Here is a 20356-nt window from a genome sequence, read left to right on the forward strand (position 1 = left end):
ATGTTTTCTACAATCTAAATGTTGATGAGACAGCTGTAAATATTACATTTTAAGGGATTCGCAAAATACACGCTGCTTTTAACACACTGGAATTATTTACGGCGTCAAACGCTTGGAGATAATATATCTTTAGTATATAGTAAAATAGTAATGTTGCCGTTTTTATGATTTATTTACTCACTGTGTTTCATGAATTATTAAAAATAATTTCCGTATTCAAGGAGAACAGTTTGCAGCATGAAGCACATATTCACAAAATACATCAAAACATAGCTGACCGGAAAAAGTCAGTTTCTGTTTGTAAATGTGAATGCATGAAATGCAAAGCAAACATTTTGTAGACATTGTTTCAGGTAGTGGCTAGAGAACCGGAATCGGTTCCCTAGACAGCAAACTTATTCGTCCGGAACCGGTTCTCTAGCCAAAGTACCGTGCATAGGCTAGGGAACCGGAATTTTATTTCTATGCATAAACTGGCGAAATTCACTTTGTTTCTTTTTCGTAAGTATCATGTGCATGTTCTTATCTTAATAAGTTAATTAATTTTACTATTTCAGCAAGCTATGCCCTGTTATTTATTTGTGTTTACTGTGTCTCCAGAAGTGTACTCGCCGCATACTGTCCGCCATATTGAAATGATAAAATAAACTAGTTCGAATGAATGCGAAAGCCGAAATAAACTTGAAATTTAAACTTAAAAGGTGTAAGACAATAAAAGAAACGATTAAAACAAATTAAGTAATTTCTGTTAATTAGTATTGAATATGTACATATCTTTGAACGTGAAATGCCGAGGTGTTACAAACCAGTATTTAAAGAATCGGTATGAAGTTTTAAGGGCAATTAAATTAATTTGTTCATCTATAAACATGTAATGACGCAAATACAAACCAATATTATTTTATATTTGAATAATTTAAATATAGTAAAAGTTTAAAGCAAAATTTAATAACATTTAAAAACTGCGAAGTTTAGTTCATGCATTTATAGTCGTACTAGTTTATATCATTCCAATACGGCAGACACGGTATATATGTGGTGAGTACACTTTTGGAGACAGTAAACGCAGTTAAATGCAAGGGAATAGTAAAATAATTAATTAAGATAAAAATATGCATGACACTTACCAAGAAACAATGTGGATTTCGGCAGCATTATGCATAGAAATAAAATTCCGGTTCCCTATCCTATGCACGGTATTTTGCTTAGAGAACCGGTTCCGGACGAATAAGTTCGCAGTCTAGGGAACCGATTCCGGTTCTCTAGCCACTGCCTTCAGGTAACTCGGTGGAACTGATTGTTTCTTCTCTGCCTACACCCAGCCCCTACTCTCCCGCCCCTATGTACTTCATGAACTTTTTTTTTCATGAAAAGAGTAACAATATTCAAAAGGAGGTCAACTCAATTTTGAAGTCTCTCAAAATGTTGAGATATACAGTTTTACCCTTACTATGCTAAATTGCTATAATGAACTTGTCCCAATTTCAGTTTGGACGGTACTAGTCACTGTTACAAGGGAACGCTGACTGAATTGCGAACAGCGCAGATCTTGATCAAACTGCACTGATGTGCAGGCTGATCAGTGCAGGCTGATCATGATCTATACTGGTCGCAAAGGCAGAATCAGCCGTGTCCAGCATTATATAGGTTAAGATGTATGATATATAGTTTTCTTGTTATTGGATTAAAGAAATTAAACTTAAGTTTATTGGTATGTTTAAAAAATTCTGAATACGTTGAAAACTTAAACGTAAGGTAGTGTAAATAAGACAGGATTTAGAAAGCGAAATATTCTATTTGCCGTGATCTGTTATATTTTATTACGTCGTATACTGGTCGGTGCTACACAGTCGGTCTGGTGTCGTATGATCACTAAGTAAGGAACGCGCATTACCTAATATCCCACAGTCATTGCGCAAGTGAAAGATAATTATCTAAAGAGAAATAAAAGATTTTGACGTATTTAAATTTTCCGGCTCATATTCCTTTCAAGAAACTTAGTTACGACTGTGATTGAAAAGGAAATAAATTATGTTGAAATGAAAACAGATTATATTAAATCAATAGTAAATAATTATCTGCTCTTCTGATACCCGATCCCATTTTAACTTGATAAATAATACTGTTGTTCGCGGCGTTGACATGTCTTTTTTTGTGCTGCACAAATATTCTGTTTTGATGAATGCGAAGCAATAACATAGAACATGGAGCTATGATACTTTTTAATCTTCTCTCCAACAAAACTATGGATTTCCTCTTTCTCTCGCTTAACAAACATTATTCACATTCAAAGTATATTTCAAAAATAACCATTTTGGGGCGATTAATCCAAATACTAGTACAATATGGATTTATCTGAGTCATATCAATATTAACATAAATGTTTTTTTTTACATGATGTTGAAAATAAGGACACAAAAATGAGTCGCACACATGCCATTGGTGTGTTTTGTGAAAAAAAAATCAGCTTTCGAATACACAATTACTTAGCCGCAAAAAGCGACATAAAAACGTTAAATGTACGGAATTCCGTTAGGGCCATCGCCTTTGAATGTGTTCATCTGAAACATGATACTCGATGGTACGAAGATGAAAACGCGAAATCACCAAACTTTGATAACGAAAACACGACAACACGATGACGAAAACGCGATCATGCGATAGTACGATCGTACAGTCGCGTTTTCACCATCGTGCCTATGTGCATAGAAGAATTCCCCCAGCAGAGTTCTGGTTACTATTTGCCATGCTAATTTGGTACTGTTAAAATTCAAAATGATTTCTGTTGCTTGTTCGTGGGTTGTATAACGTTTTTCAGGTAAAACCAAATATGTTATTTTGCAAACACTCTGCAGGTCAATCGCTATGAGTTTTCTATGTTGTACAAGATTAATAACAACAAAAGAGAATGTCATATTGTACTATGATCAGAGAGTATTTTTGTGTCTAACATGAATATTTTCAAATATTTCGATGAATGTTTTCACAAATATGATGGCTTTTATTTCTACACTTCAAGTATTTCAAGCAAATACATGTCTTGTAAAACTCAAGTTATCGATGTTGAATTCCATAAGACGCATAACCACGCTGAAATCGGAGTATCGTAAATATTTGAAGAATTTTTTTTTTTGCAGTTTGCATGGCATATATTTTCATTTTAGTGCATCAACGTCTGGTGATTTTCTTCACAAATACATAGCATTTCATTTTCAGTTTTCACATGTCAAAATAAAAAGTAAAGCGGTTAACAACCAAAAGTGACAGGGTTAATATCCTTTAATCAGAAATTTTATTCATGATTTTACAGGAATGAGAAATGCAGTCAAATTATATTTTCAAAGCCTTTTGAACTTGTTCGCCTTCTTAAATTCATTCTCTGTTAATGTCTCTTTAGTTGCCAATACAAAATGAATAGTTAATTATGTTGCTTTTGGCTAACTGGCACCTGTAGCTAGTGGAGATCATCAAAAAAATCATGATTTTCATACATGAGGACCCGGGTTCGAATCTGCACTATCTTGAGGGCGGGAGCTGTAGTTCTAAAAGCATAACTTCTAATCTTTTAATTTTGAGCATGCACATGCGCACCGGAAGGTGATGATGCCATAATGATTATGCGACAGTACGATGGTGTCAACGCAACAGTACGAAGGTAATAACGCGATAGTACAATGATGATAACGCGATAGTACGATGATGATAACGCGGAATAATGATACAACGATAACGAAAACGCGACAGTGCAATGGTGAAAACGCGACAGTATATATCACATTATCATCATCGTACTATCGTAATATGGCGTTTTCGTTATCGTAGTATCGCGTTATTAACATCATGGTGCGCGTTTTTCGTTATCGTAGTTTCGTTATTTCGCGTTTTCATCATCGTACTATCAAGTATCGCGTTTCAGATGAATACATTCAAAGGTGATGACCCTAACGGAATTCCGTATAAATGCGATCTACAGATTAATGTGTGATTTGAATCTTCGTAGACGTAGCTGCTCACCCCTCTCATATTTAGCCGCTCCGATAAGGCAAGTGTGGATTTTGAGTCATGATTCGATCAATGGGTTAGCCGTTTGCTTCCTGTTGTGATTAAAGGATGACTATTGACAATATTAGCCTGTCGTTACTTATATGAAATAATGTTGAAAAAACGGGATTAAACCGAAAATATACAAAGAAAACTAGCAGTCAGTTTAATTGCGACATATCCTCTAAAAGACTGAGAAACGGAAACGGACAAATAAATTTTGAAAATAGACATTTATATTTATTTCACTGTTTTTATTTTAATTGTTTGTAAGGTCACAGAAGTAAAAGAATATCAAAGAAAAAACTATTTTTGGAAAACATTGATCTTCATAATATTCAATTACTGTATTGTGGTCACTTGCTGATATTCATATTGATTAACATTCAAGGATGTGTCAAGGACATTGCCTGTTTTTAATTTTGTTATCGTTTAAAAGTGCAATATCATGTAATTGCGAATATTTATAACATGGTGGAAAATTGCACAATACGCTTATTTATCAGCTGCACATTTGTACGAAATCAAAATTAAGTCAGCAAAGAATAATAATACCGTAAACGTAACTTATTTGCTCATTGAAAATCATTTAATGATTAATGTTTATCGTACAGTATTAGTTTTACACAATTGTTAATGTTAGTTCTGTTTAATTAAAGTATCTTTGGAAATGAACATGTAAAGCTAACTAAACAAACTACAAACGTATTTTTCATTAACAGTACAATATACTGAGGTAAAAATGAAATATTAAAATATAAAAATAGAAACCAAGGTTAAGCTATTTTGAAAAAGGAAAAGCAAAGAAAAAAACAACAGCAGGCCTGAATGAAACGAAATTCAAACTTGAAAAGCAGACTGAAAATTAAGAGTTTACTGTTTACTGCCAACCCTCCCCCCCCCCCCCCCCCCCCCCCCCCTCCCCGCTAAATTCAGTAAGATAAAACGATGCGGCTGCACAAAGTTTTCAGTAAAAGCGTAGATACAATCTGACGACATAAAGAACTGAGGCTTAGCAAACACTAATGAAAATCTTAATTTTGACCATACAGGTAACAAGAGAAAACGTCACGGGTGAATTCCTGCAGAAGATGTAAACCCGCCCGCAGGCTATTTCGGTGCGCGTTAAGATATTTATTACCTCTAATAGAAGATAGCTAGCATACATTTAATTGAGGTACACGAAAATAAGCATTTAGAGTTCTTGTTATTATTATTATCATTGTTGTTATTTTTATTATTATTATTATTTATTATTAATATTATTATTGTTGTTGATGTTGTTATTATTATTATTTTAAGAAAATCAGTTGTAATCACAAATTGTTGCGTAAACTACCAAGAACAGATTCTATACATGAAAGTAAGAATAAATGGGGGAATAACCCCATTTTCAAAACAGGAGAATAACCCCATTTTCAAAACAGGAGAAATTCTCCCGCAGGTGAACTCTCCCGCTGGTGTTCGCCAGTATCACATGTGGGAGAGAAACCTCCTGGGGAGATTTTCAAAACGCTTATTTTCAGGTCTAATATAGAAACAACATGACAGTAAAGACTAAGAAATACTTACCAGCGATAAACAATGAATTTCAGAAATTTTGTTAAAACCCAATGGGGTATTTCTCCCGCAAATTCTTAAAGTGGGAGAAAACCTCCGATTGGACCTCCAATGGGATAGCGAAAACCCCGCGGCAGAAAAAAATACTCCCATGGGAGGACCAACTTTGAAACCGTCCCAAGAGTTCGTTGTTTGAGATATTTGAAAGGAAATGGCCAATTATTTCTCTATGAGACCCGAACTATTGTTAGGTGTCAAAAGATCACATAAAAGTCAAAGATAAAAGGTAGCTGAGTTTGCGAAAATTCCGGATTTGCAAACTAAATCCGGAGACTGTTTATACCAATTTTAATTAGCCATTGAAACAATTAATTCAATATTTTTTTTACTCCATGCAACTAATATATCATTAACGAATTTGTTTTTAAGCTTGAATTTTAATATGTCTTTTGAATTTATATTGCATTTGAATAGAGATATTCCTCCTAAATATTGCAAGTGCTTCTTTAATATTTCTTTCCACAGTCCATTATTTGAATTGCTTGTTATTCTTTTAATCCAGCTTGATTATAGTGAGTTTAAAAATACCAGTACGTCAATCATATTCACGCCCCCGTTTTCTAATTCTTGTATTATTATATCCCTTTTAACTTTATCTCTTTTTGAGTTCCATATCAATTTATAACAACTTTGAGTAATACAATTTATTATTTCATCCAAAGGATAAGGAAAACAGAAATGTCAACTTTGGAAGAATTTGTGATATCTATACCGAAATATTACCTATAGTTGTTATGTGTCTAGCTTTCCATCTATTTATGTCCGTTTGAAATTGTAATAAATAAATATCATAATTTAGTCTAAATATCATAATTTAGTCTAAATATCATAATTTAGTCTAAATATTTCATCAGTCTTTGAATGAAAGTTACACAGTTTTTGCACTTTCTGAGGTCTATGTACGTTTTCCATATTTTTCGACGTGCCGTATTAAGCACGATTTTATGACCTCGTATGACCTTATGCCGCCTGAATAATGTACCAATCGGATTGCTTGGTAAGGTATTCTCGGTATTTTCAGCCATAATGAGAGATTTTGTAAGAGTGGCGCTGATTGCAGGAAAGGCTGAAAATGCTTCACTCTGAGTCATGTGTGACACTGAGTGAAATGACAACGCGTTCGTCATCTATAACCTCTATAAGTACAGCACCATTGGGTTGTATGCGTACCACTTGAACAGGTGTGCGTAACCAAATATTCATCTGCCCATCCGGACATATTTCTGTTTTGTTAAGTTTTCTTGTTAAGTTATTTCTGTTTTAATAAGTTTCCTTTCCTTCAGTTTTGTTTTTACAAAAATGTTATTTGTTTTCTACAGTCATTAACTCTTACCCTGCATTACAGCAACAATTTCTAACCAGTGCAAATCATTACTAACCTGCAACAACATGTCCGATACTGTTAAATTTTAGACTCTAAATTCTAAATTAATCTTTCCGGTGAAAACAGTACTGTACATATTCTGAATGATAGGCAAATTTGATTATAAGCTGACGCAGAGTAAGAGTTCATGTTGCTTCCAACAATTCTAGAAATAAAGTATAGAACGTATTTCAATATTGTTTGTTTTCTGTTACCATCTCTTAAGCACCAAAGGTTCAAAGTGAGCGGTGATTGTTTGGTGTCGATCGTGTGTCCCTCCACAATTTCTAAACACAGTCTTCTTCAGAACTACTGTCCTCATTAATACAAAACTTCACAGAGGCCCCTTTCAACATTGCCAAAAGATTTAAAATACAGGTTTCTGCCCATATATAACTTGTGCTTCAGTTGTATCACACCGATCATCTTTTTTAAAGATATTTCTTGTTTCTACAGTATACAAATTCATGTTGGTTTCGGATCTAGCTTATCCTAGGAACTGTACATTTATTATAGTTGTGTTGAAGACCTGAGATAAACGAAAATTGTTCAAACGTATTCATCGTTACTTTAAAACGGTTTTCAGAACCGTCCAATAGCAGCATATTAGCTCTTAATATGACTGAAAACCATACATGTCTTACCTCTATGTTTTTACTACGCCTATTTACTTTTTAATTTGGAACAAACTTAAATTTTCTTACACCCTTTACATGGATTTTTTATACTAAGGCAGACGTTTTTCCACCAATCGTGATGATGACAACGACTCCCAAGAGGTGGCGTAGGGCTGGCTAGTCTGGTTGTGGAATGCCATATATCAGCATAAGCGTGCAAAGGTTCCTATACAAATGCTTTTAACATTTTTATGTAGGAATGGTATGGTAGTCAATGAATCCGACTGATGCCGAATTGGCACAATTAAGCATTTAGCTAGAAACGAGATGACGACCAATATGGTGGCCAAAAGAAGAAAAACACATATTGTTAAAGTTTTTAAATATAGTATCTCAATATTTATCCCATGTAAAGAAAAATTTAAATAAAGATAAAATTTAATTTTGTTATTGGCTTCTGTTATAAATAACAATAAACGCCATTTTGTTCACTAAATTCTAAAGGGGCCCACTTCTGCATAAACCCGGGATTCTTTATCTACAATGCTTTACCTACACGAAATGCAATAACATTTTGCATATCCTTTCGACTACCGCTATCGTACACCGACGCCTCCTGAGACCCAAATCAACTATTTTTTGGGGTTTCTCAAACCGCTATTTTTTTTGCATGCGGCCCCCAGACGACAAATACGTACCAAAAAAAGGGGGTGTTCTTTCCTACGCATAATCATATTTGGGTAAAAATTGTTTTTTTTTTTTTTTCGAATTGAAAATAAAGGTTTTAAAAAAAATATACTATTTTTTTTACGCTGCGGTAATTTTTATGTAAAAGTTGCTACACTAAGAGTTATGTCCATTGTGGGGTTATGGTATAACACACGTGCACAACGTAGTTCCTTGTTTCCGAATAGTCTCAAAGGTATTTTTGCAATTCAAACATTAAGTTATTTATTAAATCACAATTTAAAAAGGGCCACTGCATCCTGTGGCAGTACTGCTTTTTTAGGGAAATATGTTTTAATACCTGCGGCACTCTCTTTGGTTTCGCAGCCCTGCATTAAACATGTGGAAATGGGGGGAAAAAAATAATCCACGGGATAATTTTTTGATTACATATAACCCTTTTTCCATCTTTCTCAGCACGTGGAAGTGCATTTAAATTTTTCATTTAATATGTATAAACCCTATGGCATTGCCTTAAAATTCAATTTTCTCAAAAATCTACTCATTTTTATACAGGACAGTAAAACTCACGTGGTACACATTAAATTCGTTCTTCCTCAATTCTACTGTGGAAATTATTTTCAGAAGGTTTGGTTGCTGTCCCACTTCCTCCCTTGTCGGGCCCCCCCCCCCCTCCCCAATCCCGTCTAACAAGACATTTCACCCCCCACTCCTATACCTAGACCCACCCCTGAATTACTTTAAGTACTCTTTTTTCCCCAGGCCCATAGTGCTTTGAATTCCCTTCCAGTAAAAACTTGGGCAAGCCCCAACCCAAACCATTTTTAGGCGGGGTTAACCAACTTCCCCAAAACCTTAATTTTAACCTGTTTCTTAAAACGCTTTATCTTAAATCCTTCTTTTTTTTTACACATCAACGTTTCATGCTTGAAATACCCATCGTGTATTACTTTATTCCCTGTCCATTCTACTTTTAAATAATTGTACAGGGCGCAGCTGCACGTAATACTAAAAAAGAGGAGTATGCAGAAAAAAGATAAATAAAAAACATTTAGTTAATAGTATGTATTAAAAGAGGGGCTTTAAAAATCGTTTTGCCAAATGCAATTTCTGCATCCCCTTTGGGAAGTTTAAATTTAATTAGAGGAAAAAAAAGGAGAACAAACGGGAAGTTGTTGAAATCTGGTTAAACCCGTATAGTGCTTCAGACCATCCTTTGCCCAAAAGGCTTCCCTTCAGCTAAAAACCCTCTTTGGGGGTTTTTTTTAATAAGGGCAAAAAATTTTGCCATATTTTTAAACCACAGAAATTGTCCACAAAAGGGGAGTTTCGGCATGGTTGAAATACATTATAATTCCGGGTTACGGTTAGACAAGAACAAGGACATCATTGACACGTCAAATAAAAAGAGGGAAACAGGGTACCCCAAACAAACCGGGAGTTGATACCAAATGCCGAGAGTTTGCAGACTCCTAAAATTTAAACTCAATGTCGGGGCGAAAAAATGCTTTTCATTTTGCAGTGGAAAAAACTAAAGACCCCCGGGTTTTTCCCCGAACACCACGTCATCTTTTGGGTTGCAAAGACAATTTAACAGAAAAAATACTCTTTTTAAAAAAAAGTTATATTGATCAAAAAGTTTTTAAAAGTTTTTAGGTATTATTGTATGTTACTGAACGTATTTTTTTACTCCATTATAAACGGGGTCTGAGCAAAAAAATCGCTCAAACCCAAAACAAGTACCAAATATTGCTCGGGTTAAAAATTTCCCCGAAATTTTTAACATGTCAGAAAAAAAAGTCTGTTATTGCATTATATATTCGACTGCTCAAAACAGGTTAATCTTCTTAGTCAGGATAAAAATTTTTCGAGAAATCCACCCTTAAGTACAAACCAGTTCCAGAGAAGTTTACAATAATTGTAGTTAAAAATCAAAGTTTTGTTTACAAAAAATTTTTGTCATCATTTTCAGGTTAATCCCCGTTTCTTTTAAAATAATATTTTGGGGGAAATGTTTTTTTTTTCGTATCATGCCCAGAACGGGGTTGGCAACTAAAGGAAAATTCCATAAGCCCTCCAATCCGAAAACGTCCGTAAAATTTATGGAAAAAAGAGCAAAACTGGAAACTCCAGAAAATCGTTTTGTATTATAACCATTGCAATCACTAAAGTTATAATTTGTACTTTTATTTTTGCTCATTTTACTACATTTTTAAAAAGAAAACATTCCTTTAATTTAAACTCCATAACGGTTGCAAAGAAAAAAACCCGGGGAAAGGTACATATAAAAAAAACACCCCTAAAACCGACAAAATTTCTTGGGGAAAACCGACGAAAAGAAATGACTGTCTCAACAAAAAATTAAAAGCACAAACTGGAGAAAGAAAAAGACAGTGCTAAATTTGACAACATTTCATGGTGTAACATTTTACTTTGTGTCGTGTGTAATGTAAGTTTTTTTTTTTAGTACAATAGAAAGATATTGTTCATCTTTTTTATAATTTTTTTCACATGCAATATATTTTTTTAATAAGAGCTGTTCAAAGGAAAAGGGGTTAGAGTTAATTTTTTTATTCAAGAAAAAAAGTTTTCATAAGGTTGGCTTTTTGTGAATTTTGATACACTGTAATATGGTATAGAAAAAAATTTTACAACCGGGGATATTAATTGACACTAAAAAAACTTAATAAACGTTCTACCGATGACATTTTTATCACGTGTTTTTGGAATTTTATCTTTTTATGCGTCATTAACAAGCTAATTTCCCTACCTCCTCCCCCTTTTCCTTTAGAGGGGTATTGAAAAAGTACATGTAAAAATAAATTAACGTTATTGTCGAATTGTTTCAAAATTTTTCATTTTTACCAGTTTAAACGGACTCATAAAACTAACTAAAAACGAAATTTTTTCAGACTTTTTTGAACTTTTGTGTAACATTACATATGCTCATTTACCGCAGATTGTAATAAAGAATGATCCCATCTGTAAGCTTTTCAACTTGCTTTCGTTTAAATATAAATTTTTCCCTTTTCGTCAAAGTTTTTTTTTTGCTTTTTTTGTTTACTTTTTCCCCCTACCCGTTTTCCCCCGGATCGGAGTATAGGTAGACGTCTATCAAAATTTAGTCCAAAAAAACGTTTTTCGGGTTTTGTACATTTGATATATATTCTTCTTACCAAAAGTTCATAGGGAAATTTCCCTTTCGAAGTGTTTTTATTCAGTTGTTAATTTTATTGTTTTATCAATTTTTTCTGTTATAAAAATTTTTTTTGCATTTTACTTTTATCGCCTACCAGTTATGTAGCGATCGGACCATTAAACGCATCAAATAACTTATTTAAAGGGTTTATTTAAATTTATTCAATTCATAATCTGTTTTTTGTGGTGTATCGATGCAAAGGCCCAAAAAAAAACTCAAAAAAATTTGAATGACCTTCGTGGGAAAACCCTTTTAATATTTTAAAAAGGGCTTTTTTTATTTGTTATCCTTACTGATTTCAAAAAAGATTTTTAAAAAAACTTAATTTATTTAAAAGCATTTATCTAAATTAGAGCGTACCCATTGCAGCTTATTCCTTTACTTTTCTTTACTTTAAAATCACAATTAAGGGATCCCTTGTTTTAAAAAATATTTTGAAAAATTTTAAATTCATTTCACCGAAAGCACATTTATGTACGGTTTTGGAAAACAGATCATTTTTGGCTGTTTTTGTTTGAATTTTCGGGCCTTTTCAACCTTATTCCATTATTCAGGCACCATTTAACTAACCACGTTCCTGGAAAGACCAGTAATAACGTCAAAGTCCTAACAACGCCTACTTTCTCCCCAAAAAAAAAACCCAGTCGGTACACGCCGAACCTGCACCCTCCGTGAGAGGTTTCAGGATTACAAGTGCCGAATGACCCTACATTACGGACTCAGACTAAAATTAATAAAGAGTAACAAAGGCACATTGAAACACTGAATACGAGCATTTTTAAAGCATTCCGGATATCCACGCATTATAAAACATTCATGGAGCTCAAAGTCAAAAACCATTGAGCACTTTGGAAAATTTTTAAAACATTCTTTTCCTAAAGTTTGGTTTTAGATTTTGAAAAAGGACAATACTTCCTTGGATTATTACCACTCTATAAACGGAAAAAGCGATGTGGGCTAGTAATACCGGCAGCGTAAAAAGAGAAGCGTTTTAAAAGAATTAAAAACAGTGTATTAAAAGTATGTTCTATGGCAATAAATTTTAAAATAACTGCCGTGGTTTTAATGTACACTATTTCTGATTACCACGTGAAATTTGTATTCAGGAAAAAAGTTCAAACACCTATGCCCCGTGAAAGTAACGGTGAAAAAGTCTACAAAAAGCCACAAAAAACCCGGGAGCCCCCTGGTTTTCAGACTTTTTAGAATGCCGGACCGATAATCGACATTTAAAAAGCTTTAAAAACCGTACGTAAAAAAAGTATTAAATTTAAATTTTAAAAAAATGATTCGGTATTACCGCGGGGAGCAAACCCCAAAACCCCAAGAGTTTTTGGGGATAATGACCTTTAAAACGTCTGAAAAGGATTTTTTTTACAACAAATGCAAACAATGATTTTAGAACATTTTTGCGCATGAGACGTTTGGTTTTTTTTTTAAATTTTAGGGGCCGAAAGTTTCGTAATATTTTTTAGTAGTCAATGAATGATTTAAATTATTTTTTAACGATTTTTTAACCCTTTTGTTAAAACAAAAATGAAAGTTACACTCAGACAAAATTCCCTCAATAAAAAAAAAGCATTCAAATTCCCCCCAGATACAAAGAAAAATTAAAAAAAACCGGTAGTCCTACGCTGTACGATGTCGGTAATCTGGACCCTCGTTTTAATGGTACGTTTTAGGCGTCTGCGGTAGTCAGTCGGTGTATGATAGCGGTAATAGCGACCCCCGCTTTTATGGTACGTATTAGTCTGCTACGGTAGCCGAAAGGATATAAGAATGTTCATCTCTGTGACACAACGACAGAGAAATGTTTGAAGCAAATATGGCAGATGAGAAAAGTTTAGCATCATATCAAAGACGATATCAGTTAAATGCATGTACTATTGGTCATTTAAATTGAAACAAATACTCGTCAAGCATTGCTCAGGCAATATGAATTGTTTGCGAGGGAATCACATTATCATCGGGGATTAGTACTGGTATTTTTGTTCTATCTAATGTTTCTTATATTTTTCATAGATCTAGCCTTAATTAGATTGAAATTTACGGACTCTGGCACCAACCAATCTCTCGGAACACTACTGATGTTAGAACATGAAAATACATGCGTAATCCCTACAAAAAACTGCGGATAAACAAAGACCTTTTCGAAATTATCGTGTATCGTCGCAAGTTACTTGAAAAGCTTATCTAAAACATACCTGTTTTACATGAATCTATAATGATAACATTATATTAACATAATATTCAGGTACAAAATACGAATGACTTCACCAAAAGAGTTAGAATGACTTTAACTTCACTAATTTAGTAAATAGATGATGCATGATAAACTTGACTTGATGAACTTTATTAAGTTATTAATCTCCCGTCACGAGTGGGGGTAACAGGAATGGTCTCCGCCCGTCGTCCTTTCGTCCGTTCGTGCGTCCATCCTTCCGTATCAATTGTGTCCGCTCCATATAACTTTTAACCTTGAAGGATTTTCATGAAACTTGGGTCAAATGATCACAAGACAATGTGCAGACTTCATGACTCAGCCATGTCGGCTCACGGTCAAGGTCACAACTCAATGTCAAAGGTCAAGACGATGTGCAGAACTACAACGCCAAAGCTGCTACCCAATACCATCACCCCTTTCACTATCCAAAACAGCGGCGGGGGATATAGCTGTCGTTCAGACTGCCTTGTTGAACTAGATACATCCAGTATTAGATTTTCTATACACAAATAATTATCTAATTAACATCCTATGCATTTGTATCAGCAGCAGTTTTATTGTGGTTCTATCGACCATTAATTATAGTCAAGAATAAGACTTCTGTCCTGAAACATTTGGTCAATAGTGGTCGATTAGTACAAATATGAGAATACTCTTTTCCTGTTTTTCAACATATCAGCTCCTTAGTTATTAAGATTTTAGGCATCATCTTCCCGACTTAAATTTCATTAAAGGTCGCAAAATGATATTAAATTTTCCCTTCCTTGTAAAATTGAATTGCATGTTAGTTCGGATGTATTTAAGCGTATTACATGGACAATATAACAGGTGCAACAGATCTCTAAAATATTCAAATGTGTTTTATTGTTTTCGGATTTTGTATAGATCTATTATCAAGTCTTATAGATCGTTTAATGTAAAATTAGGAGCTAAATGGTCTTCTTTTTTTAAACAATTTGATTTAGTTTTTCTTACAGACAAGAAAGTATCTATTAGAATTTTACAGCCTAGTGGTTATCTTGTGAAACTTGTTTCTTCATTCTTTCAAACATTCATGTGCTGTTTAAATTCATTTGTCTGGATATAAATATTTTACTTGTTTTTCTTTTTTTTTTTTCTTCAATGAGAAGAAGCCTACTTTTGGCTACATTTAATTTTTGTTTTGAGAGACAAGACTGAGTAAACACTTAACAAAACCTGATTAGATATGAATTCTCTTGGATTATTTATATTCTTTATTGGTCTCACGACTGTCAAGTGTTCTCATTTTGGAGGTGGTATTTTCACGTGGGCACCAACTGATGATGGAACACAGGTAAAATGTTTTTTAAGAAAAAACAAATAACTCGTTTTGAAATAAAAAAAATCTTATTGATGAAGAAACTGTACTTATTTCAATAACTCGCTAACATTTTTATAGTAATTGAGGTGTTCTAGACTTTACTTTTACAAATTGCATTTTTGGCTCATTAGAACACAAAGTGCTCGAGATGAGCTATTGTAATCATTCACAGTCCGTCGTACGTCCACCGTCAATCCGTGCATTTGTCTGTCCATGATTGCAGTTCCTCTTTTATCACAATTAGAAAATTGATGAAACTCGGCATGGATGTTCCTTTGGGTTGTCCTGTTTTAAAATTATTCAAACGGTTGCACTTGGTTACATATATGGGCTACAGGCGCTAGATCTAGAAAAATCCTCAAACGGCTTCTCTTTCACCACTACTCTGATTTTGAAATAATTTCACAGAAATGTTCCTCGGATGACGCTATTCCGAGACTGTTCAAATTATTTTCATTCACCAAAAGTGCGTGGTCATGTTTCCCTAAACTATATGTATAGAGTGAATATTATAAAAAGTACCTAGACTATTCATATTATTCTGATTAATTAGAGTTTTCATTAACTCATTTCATAATATCTCACGGACAGACTAAATCAAACCGAACCTGCTATTTAACTTTACTTTGTTGTGCTATATGGTTCTAAAGACTGTTTATATAAATTTTATTAATGTATAAACAATTAACAGTATTTTTTATGAAATACACTTAGTTTATATTTTTACCTTGTTAGTACAAACATCATTTTCTTTTTGGAACGTAACACGCAACACAGTTCATACTCACACTAATTATACATATACTGTTCTAAAAGTAGATGCAACAGTGTTTATACGAACACTAATTATGCATGTACTGTGTTAAACGTAACACACAACACTGTTTATAAACAAAATAAATATACACGTACTGTTTTAAAAGTAACACACAACACTGTTTATACACACACTAATTATACATGTATTATTTTTAAAACATAACACACAACACTGTTTATACACTCAGTTCTGCTTTTTTGTGTTGAAATACACTGTATAGATTCTGTGATGTAATCGTATATTTTGTTTTGAATATGAAATTTGGGCATAGATTTCTTTAAAATATTTTGTGTCGAATATCAGAAAACATGATGCCCTTGTGTTATTACTGCTAAACTTTCTATATTTTAGATAACAGTTAATTTCCGTATTTCCTGGGCATTTTATCATGCCAACTGTGATGCCCAGACAGTCGTTAATCGGTCTCCACTCACTTCAGTGAGCATGTCGTGTATTACCGGCTGCTCCGGAACAATAGGCAGTCTTGCATTTTACTGCACAGACTTTAAGACTGGAGCATGGAGCTCAGGAATGAATAGCTTCACATATAATCCGTCGGTGAACCAGTTCACATTTGGGTAGGTAATTCAATCTTATTCATTCTAGATAAGGAGAATTTTACGACAATAATAATAATAAAATGATGTATCAGTGCATTAAGCTTATAACAAGCATACCAAAAGTTATTAAGATATGAGACCCGTAGTAACACTTGCGATTTCAACTTGCGACGTGTGATTCCATATCTCCGTTTGGCAATTCAACACTCTTCGGATGGACGTTAATATACCTCAGGGGGTTTCCTGAAAACCGGAGGATGCCGAAATCGTATAAGGAGACTTCGTTATTTGCCGATTGTCATTATGAGTTTACGACCTTAAAGAAGACCTAATCTAATAAATGAAGCTGCGATCATTAACTGCAATTATTATCTACATTTGTATTAGGTTTCAGAGTAGTGCCTGGTTTTCCTTACAAGAAGGTGGATCGTCTTGGTCACTCATAGCGACAGTTGACTTTGAGGAGCGATCTGACACTGGAAAAATAAACTCATCACCAACAGTGGATATGCCACCTGTACTGTACTGGCAGCATGGTTGTTCATATACGTTTACTTTACCTGGTATGTGTACCATAATCTTTACATTTTTCTGAGTGCACGTTACATGACGACATTTCCAGATACCCATGACTTTATTTCGGATGTGGTTATGTACATTTAAGGTTATGTTATATGTAAAACGTGTTTGTCATGAAAAGGGCGCTATATAAATCTGGTATAATAATAATGATGTGTGTATCTTCAGATCCTTCACACAACAGTTAAAGGATTTCTTAAGAATACATTCGATATTCCGAGCAAGTTTAATTCAATGTCATGAAGAAACTATGTCTATGAATTCTTTACAGTACCAAATGCAGAAGGATCTACTTTTCAGATTATATTTACTTCACAACAGCGGGAGTTAAGTGCTGTGTGGCGGCCGTAAAAAGTCGCCCCGACTTCATCTCAGTGTTGTTATATTTTCTAGTTCTTAGGGATCATTGATTTCAACTCATTTAGATTTGAAGATTGAATACTGCTTAAGCCGCTGCTAGGGGGCGTGGGCAGTGTTGCATTTTCCATTACTGCTCATGAACAGACTCAATCAAACCGAGTCTGCAATTTTCACTGTTTGCCTTGTTCTCGGTGTTCCCGTAGGATCTACTTTTAAGATTATAATTATTATTATACAGAGGTCTAAAATTGATATATAATCCCGTCTGATTCTAAATATCTTTTAATGAGTAGTTTCAGAAAAGGAACTAAAACCAAGTACATAACGTCCCTTACATTTTGGCAGTGTGGATTCACATATCCGAATTTATATATCTATCCGAAATTATATATAGTTCTGACCTGGATTTTGCGTCTTTTGCTAAATAATGGCCAATTTTCGAAGGGCGTGCAAGTATTTAAATCTAAAAGCATAAACTCGATGTAAGCATTAAACTGCCTCATGATTAAATGTCTCCGATGTATTTCCGCTCCGGTTTGATTGAGTCTGTTCATGAGAGGTAATTGAAAGTGCAACACCCTCCACCCCCTAGCACCGGCTTAAGCGGAATTCTATTATAAAGATGTTGAATGAACTCCGCAATCCCAAAGAACCAGAAAATATAACAACACTGAATCCAAGTGTGGGGGTTTCAAAACTTTTCCATAGAATTATGATATCCTGAACAAGCCTTTTATGCATCTGGTTGTCCCATCCAAGGGTAAAAGAGCTCCAGTTAATGACTTGCTGTCATAGAATATTTGTGTAGTAGAAATTACTTATTCTGCTAATTTATGATGAAATCCAAAGCAATTTGATGGCTTTTGAACAGTAATCTTTAAGTGCCGTGTGGCGGCCGTAAAAAATCTCCCCGTACTTTGATTCAGTATTGTTATATTTTCTGGGCCTCTGGGATCATGTAGTACATTCAATATCTTTGCAGTAGAATTCCGCTTAAGCCGTTGCTAGGAGGCGTGAGAGGTATTCCACATTTTATTACCTCTCATGAGCAGACTCAATCAAACCAAGTCTGCTATTAATCTGCTTGGTTGCATTTTAAGGATCATTTTACAGATTTTATTTACGGTGTAGGGAGACTGCGTTTTAGGAACGTAGTTTTCCCTGTTGAATATTCATCATTTCTTTTTCCACATTCCCCAACACCTGACCCTTTTATCTACCTCTTACCCCGCTCCCCCCAACCCCTCGCTTTTTCTGTATTTCTGTAAGTTAAAATATACTTTTTGTTGGTTTATGAAGCAACCCGTTGCAGCTTCTTTTTTGTTGTGGGCCTTATTTGCAATGAATGTCTCTATGGCTGTTTGGGGTGCACTGTGCTTCCGGGAAATCTACAATTACCTTTTATCTTTTGTGAAATCCACGAAATATTGAGTATCTGCTGCTTGATGTGGTTTAGTTTATGGTAAATGAAACATACTATAATGCATTTAAGTCGAAAAAATTAAAAGAGTATTAACAAAAATTATATCAGCTATGTAATAGTGTTTATTTGAATTTTATGTTTTCTCTAGTTTCGGATATTGACGGAGATACTGTGAAGTGTCGCTGGGCAAGTTCAACTAAAGGTGAATGTGGAGGTGTTTGCGAAACGTTTTCAGGTTCAGTGTTGGATGAGGTATGTTTATCAAATATCATCCCATCCAGGTTCATACCGGTCGTAACAATGACATTGTAAAAGGGGAAAATGTTTCCAAACGTAAAATGTAACATTTGATTTACATTTTCTTTTCATGTCTTTTCAAAATACGGGCCAATTTTTTTTTGTCATTTGTCGATAAATATATTTTAAAAAGCCCATATAAATTCGATTGAATTACCAAATTTGCAAGAGAAATGTGCTTTTTGGCTTTTTTTTTTCGCGTACGTTTATTATTAATGTTAGTTTTGACAATGTTATCTTAACAAAGAAATAACACGTTGCTTATATACCATTTGCTCATTTGACTGTGCCCAGTTTGCACGAAGTAAACCGTGCAAACACTTTTCAGAACAATTCCGACTGGTTTATTAAGACAAAATTGTGGTTGGTTTATTTGAAATGCTTTTAAGTTTATCCTCCTCAATACAGTTTTTACAATGTCTTTCTTCACATTTTATGAGATTTAGTGTCTTACTAGCTACTAAAAGGCCTTTTTATTTCTCCATATAGTGTTCAACATTTTAATTTTATAACTTGTTTTCCTTCTTTTACACTAGATTGTAACAAACACTTATCATGCATTTCTGTGGCAGATCTAACTTTGAATAACGCACGCTTGTTGACTAGTAATGAGTATAAAAGACGGACCTGTGTAACATGCTAATATTAAAATTATTTTTGAACATTTTATTCAGTCGACATGTGTCATAACTTACACTGCCAACAAGGCCATTGGATATTATGCAGTAGCTTTGCAAATAGAAGATTTTGTTGATGAGACATCTACAACAGCGCTTAGCAGTATACCTCTACAGTTTATGGTCAACGTGTACTCCGGTACCGGGTGTTCTGACCAGTCAAATTTTGTTTCTCCTACACCAGATAAGGACACAAGCTATTCCATTGACATTGGCGACACAATAAGTTTTACAATCAAGGTTCAAGGACCAAATACGTATGTATATCTTATTCATATATTTGCTTTCCTTATGATTTGAAAACAGTTGTAACAGACTAAAAAAGCTATAAGTCATAAACATATTAGTCTTATTTGGAATGCCCAATACTGTTATATTCCAGGGTATTAATAAATTGTTCCGAAACATTATATATGATGTATGATTATTCAACTTTACAATATTACACACTGTATTAGATCAATTGCAAACATCATATGAAACAGACAGAGCTAATACAAAACATAACTGAGCCAATATGAGAAAAACAGGGCCAATACGAGGAAAA

At 34.1% G+C, this 20356-nt stretch overlaps 1 protein-coding gene across 8 annotated transcripts in view; it reads left to right on the forward strand.

Moving 5' to 3' along the window:
* Positions 1-14590: 14590 nt before the first annotated feature.
* The window catches only part of LOC123523715 (fibrillin-2-like), an 87474-nt gene continuing 81708 nt past the window's right edge, over positions 14591-20356 (forward strand). For 4 of the 8 annotated variants that reach the window (XR_008370375.1, XM_053539527.1, XM_053539530.1 and 1 more), the window contains exons 1-5: positions 14592-15066; positions 16265-16491; positions 16861-17036; positions 18984-19087; positions 19807-20066. Coding sequence is in view for 6 of the 8 variants with exons in the window: in XM_053539527.1 (XP_053395502.1) it covers positions 14959-15066; positions 16265-16491; positions 16861-17036; positions 18984-19087; positions 19807-20066 (875 nt within the window). In the remaining 2 variants the exon portion in view is untranslated. Of the gene's footprint in view, positions 15067-16264; positions 16492-16860; positions 17037-18983; positions 19088-19806; positions 20067-20356 lie in introns of all 8 variants that reach the window. The other 4 variants (XR_008370376.1, XM_053539529.1, XM_053539532.1 and 1 more) reach the window with 2 other exon arrangements.

This window comes from Mercenaria mercenaria, chromosome 3 (assembly GCF_021730395.1).
Source record: "Mercenaria mercenaria strain notata chromosome 3, MADL_Memer_1, whole genome shotgun sequence".
NCBI lineage: Eukaryota > Metazoa > Mollusca > Bivalvia > Venerida > Veneridae > Mercenaria > Mercenaria mercenaria.